The 3216-nt window shown below is 44.8% G+C and overlaps 1 protein-coding gene across 3 annotated transcripts; it reads right to left on the reverse strand.

Moving 5' to 3' along the window:
• Nucleotides 1-596: 596 nt before the first annotated feature.
• bloc1s6 (biogenesis of lysosomal organelles complex-1, subunit 6, pallidin) lies at nt 597-2883 on the reverse strand. Of its 3 annotated transcripts, none has more exons than XM_060924299.1 (6): nt 2778-2883; nt 2405-2490; nt 2163-2298; nt 1991-2078; nt 1807-1893; nt 597-1534 (listed from the first exon to the last, which is right to left on the reverse strand). In XM_060924299.1, exons 2-6 carry the CDS (start codon nt 2457-2459, stop codon nt 1415-1417), a joined length of 486 nt encoding a protein of 161 aa, XP_060780282.1. In that variant the 5' UTR covers nt 2460-2490; nt 2778-2883; the 3' UTR covers nt 597-1414. The 3 variants fall into 3 exon arrangements, with proteins under 3 accessions (XP_060780282.1, XP_060780280.1, XP_060780281.1); XM_060924297.1 differs by having other exon boundaries at nt 2163-2304; nt 2778-2880; XM_060924298.1 differs by having other exon boundaries at nt 2163-2304; nt 2405-2521; nt 2778-2878.
• Nucleotides 2884-3216: the final 333 nt, after the last annotated feature.

Genomic DNA, 3216 nt, shown 5'->3' on the forward strand with positions numbered 1-3216 from the left:
ACATGCAGGTTAGGTTAACTGGTGACTCTAAATTGAGCGTAGGTGTGAATGTGAGTGTGAATGGTTGTCTGTGTCTATGTGTCAGCCCTGTGATGACCTGGCGACTTGTCCAGGGTGAACCCCGCCTTTCGCCTGTAGTCAGCTGGGATAGGATCCAGCTCGCCTGCGACCCTGTAGAACAGGATAAAGCGGCTACAGATAATGAGATGAGATGTACAGTATTTAAACCATCTCATGGTAATAGAGCTCTGACTCCACCTAGTGGTCAAACAGTTCTGCTACTTCCGGCATTCCACACTACAGACTCCACCCTCAAGACCTGAGTGGATTCAAACAGCACGCAGTGTTTCACTTCACTTCACTGAACCCTCACCTGGGACATGGTGCCAAGTAACCGGGCGAAACACACACACACACCCCTCTATGAAACAGCGTTTTGTTGATAAGAGAGTTAGCCAGTTGATGTAAACCCCTACTGCACTCATGCACAGGCGCTTCTGTATTGTGATTATTCTCTACACTGTACAACAAAACTGAAGACATTAAACACTATGAAATAACATCTGGAACATATCAGGAATTATGTGAACAAAAAGAAGTGTTAAAAACAATGTTTAATATTTTAGATTCTTCAGCGTATCCAGCGTTTCCCTTGATGGCGTTTTGTACACTGCTAGCATTCTCTTAAGCAGCTTCATGAGGGAGGCACCTGGAATACTTTACAATTAACAGCCGTGTCTCATCAAAAGGTCATTAGTGGAGGAGTTTATTTTCTTCTTAATGTGTTAGAGATCAAACAGTAAAGAATAAAAATACAGTAAATAGCCCTATAACACAACCGTAGTAAATCCATGTTATGTCAAGAACCAAAACAATTCAGTAAAGAGAAACGACATCCATCAAGACAGGAAGTGATTCGATTCATAAAAATAAAACACTGAATTACAAGGGGCATACAAACTTTTGACTGGTCCTGGGTGTGTGTGTGTGTGAGAGAGCTGAACACTCAGTGTTGTAGATGTAACCCACTGATGTGTGCCATAAACCGGTTCTGTTTACTGCTGATGGCGAGACAGCGGCATGTTCTGAGCTCGGGGTCGAGGAGGAGTCGGAGAGTAAAAATCATCCTGAGGGGAAGGGTTCAGCGGCAGAACGTTCACATCCATCTCTCTCTCTCTCAGAACACGGGCCAGAAGGAGAGAGAGCACGAGAGAGAGATGAATGATGGCATGATCGTTTTTCCTCTTGCTGAATAAACACTAATAAAACACTTCTATCAGACATGATGAGTGTTTAGGACGAGACCTCACACTCCGAGCTGCGTCTCCCCAATCTGCCACACACGCAGTTCACTTAAAACACCAACGTGTGTGTGTGTGTGTGTGTGTGTGTGTGTGTGTGTGTGTGTGTGTGTTCAGGTGCGTTTGGCTGGTTTGGCAATGAGCTGTCTCTCTCTCTCCAGCTCTCTCTCTCTCTGCTGCTCTCGCTCCAGCGCCTCCTTCTGTTTCTGCTGCTGCAACTTCAGAGCTCGCTTCTACACACACACACACACACACACACACCAGGACAACAAACTTAACACTAACCAAAGACAACAGTGCACTGTGAAAGGGGCAAAAGGGGGGAGAAAGAGAGGAAAGGAAAGGGGTGCACTGATCTGCACCAGATTAAGTGAGCTTGAATCATAGCTGCTGATTGGTTGGCTGCTCTCCAGCTGGCAGAGTTTAAATTCTCCAGCATTTACACATCTGCGTGCGTGTGTGTGTGTGTGTGTGTGTGTGTATGTATAAGTAACAAATATCTGACCTTCAGTTTGGATGTTCTGTCATGCAGGCTGATCATCTCTCTGCGCATGTTCACCAGCTTACTGTGATAAACTTTAGCCTCTGTGAACTAAACATACACAATTCATCAAAACACCCAGAAACGCGTTCATGCATGCTCCTGATGAAATAACATGTTCTATGCGCGTGTGTAAATGGAGACTGACCAGAGCGTTGAGCTCCATCAGAGAGTTGCACTCCCTAAACTTGGTTATTTCCTGTTCCAGGGTGTCGAGCAGAACATCCTGATTTTGTCTAACAGAGAGATAAAGACTATTAGCAGCAGACTAGACTCCGAGCTCACACATCTGTCTGTGTGTGTGTGTGTGTGTGTGTTACGTGAGCTCCTGCAGTGCGTCTCTGGAGCGCTGGAGATCTGGGAGGTAGTGTGAGATCAGACCCTCACTCAGTTTCTCCACACACTCCTCATTGACCAACACCAACCCGTCCTGCTGCTCATTCCCAGCACACACACCTGCTCCTGCACACACACTCAGCATTAATGTGTTTAACCTGCTGTGTGTGTGTGTGTGAGTGAGTGAGAGTGTGTGTGAGTGAGTGAGAGTGTGTGTGTGAGAGACCTCTCTCAGGTGAAGGGGACAGGTCCTCCACTCCTCCTCCTCCCTCTGACTCCATCGTGTCTCAAATCTCCCCGTTCACTTCCTCACTGGAAATATTAATAGCTGCTGTTCAGCTTCCTGTAGCATCATCACATCACATTACATCACATCACATCACTCCGCCATCTTCCTGTGTTCTATAGCGCGCGTTTAACATTCCGCCATGTTTCTATCCTGCATCGGTCCGCTCGCTTATTTCACCTCTCTCACCCTTACAGAAATAAACCGGGACGCTTTTATATACTTTTGCAAATAATAAATGTATTACAAGTGTTAAAATATTTCCTTGTTTCTCTTAAAACATAAGAAAAATATTTACTTTAAAAAATCTTACCTTCCCGCATACCAACCGCGAAAATAATCACATAACACTCCCACACCGGAAGTGTTGACCCTCATTGCGCTGATTTTAAAATACTGGAATGCGGAAATGAGAATCGGGAATGATTTGTAAGTCTGTCAGGTTAACCGCCATGTTAGTCATGTGACCACGATGACGTGTACTGCCCGGAAGACTTTTATCGACTCTTTTTTATAAGGAAAATGTCTCTAAAATATTTTAAAAGTATTTATTTGTTTAATAAATATTGTTTATTACTGTTATTTAATTCACCGTTTGTCACTGACTGACCTGCGGCTGTGAACGACTCTTAAAAGATTAACGTTCACTGACCAATCAGCGGAGGAGGTTAGATCCAAGCGAGCCAATCCTAGCGCAGGAGGGCGGAGTTTTAATGAAAAGGGTGGGGAAAATGTACCTCGTGACTAAAGTG

Source organism: Neoarius graeffei, chromosome 6, assembly GCF_027579695.1.
Source record: "Neoarius graeffei isolate fNeoGra1 chromosome 6, fNeoGra1.pri, whole genome shotgun sequence".
NCBI classification, from domain to species: Eukaryota; Metazoa; Chordata; class Actinopteri; order Siluriformes; family Ariidae; genus Neoarius; species Neoarius graeffei.

Bases quoted from the DNA above. Each gene is read 5' to 3' on its own strand.
- bloc1s6 (XM_060924297.1), bottom strand. From the start codon at position 2,459: ATGGAGTCAGAGGGAGGAGGAGGAGTGGAGGACCTGTCCCCTTCACCT. The intron at 2,305-2,404 runs GTCTCTCACACA...GTGTGTGTGCAG, and splicing joins GTCCCCTTCACCTGAGAGAG to GAGCAGGTGTGTGTGCTGGG. The intron at 2,079-2,162 runs GTAACACACACA...TCTCTCTGTTAG, and splicing joins GACGCACTGCAGGAGCTCAC to ACAAAATCAGGATGTTCTGC.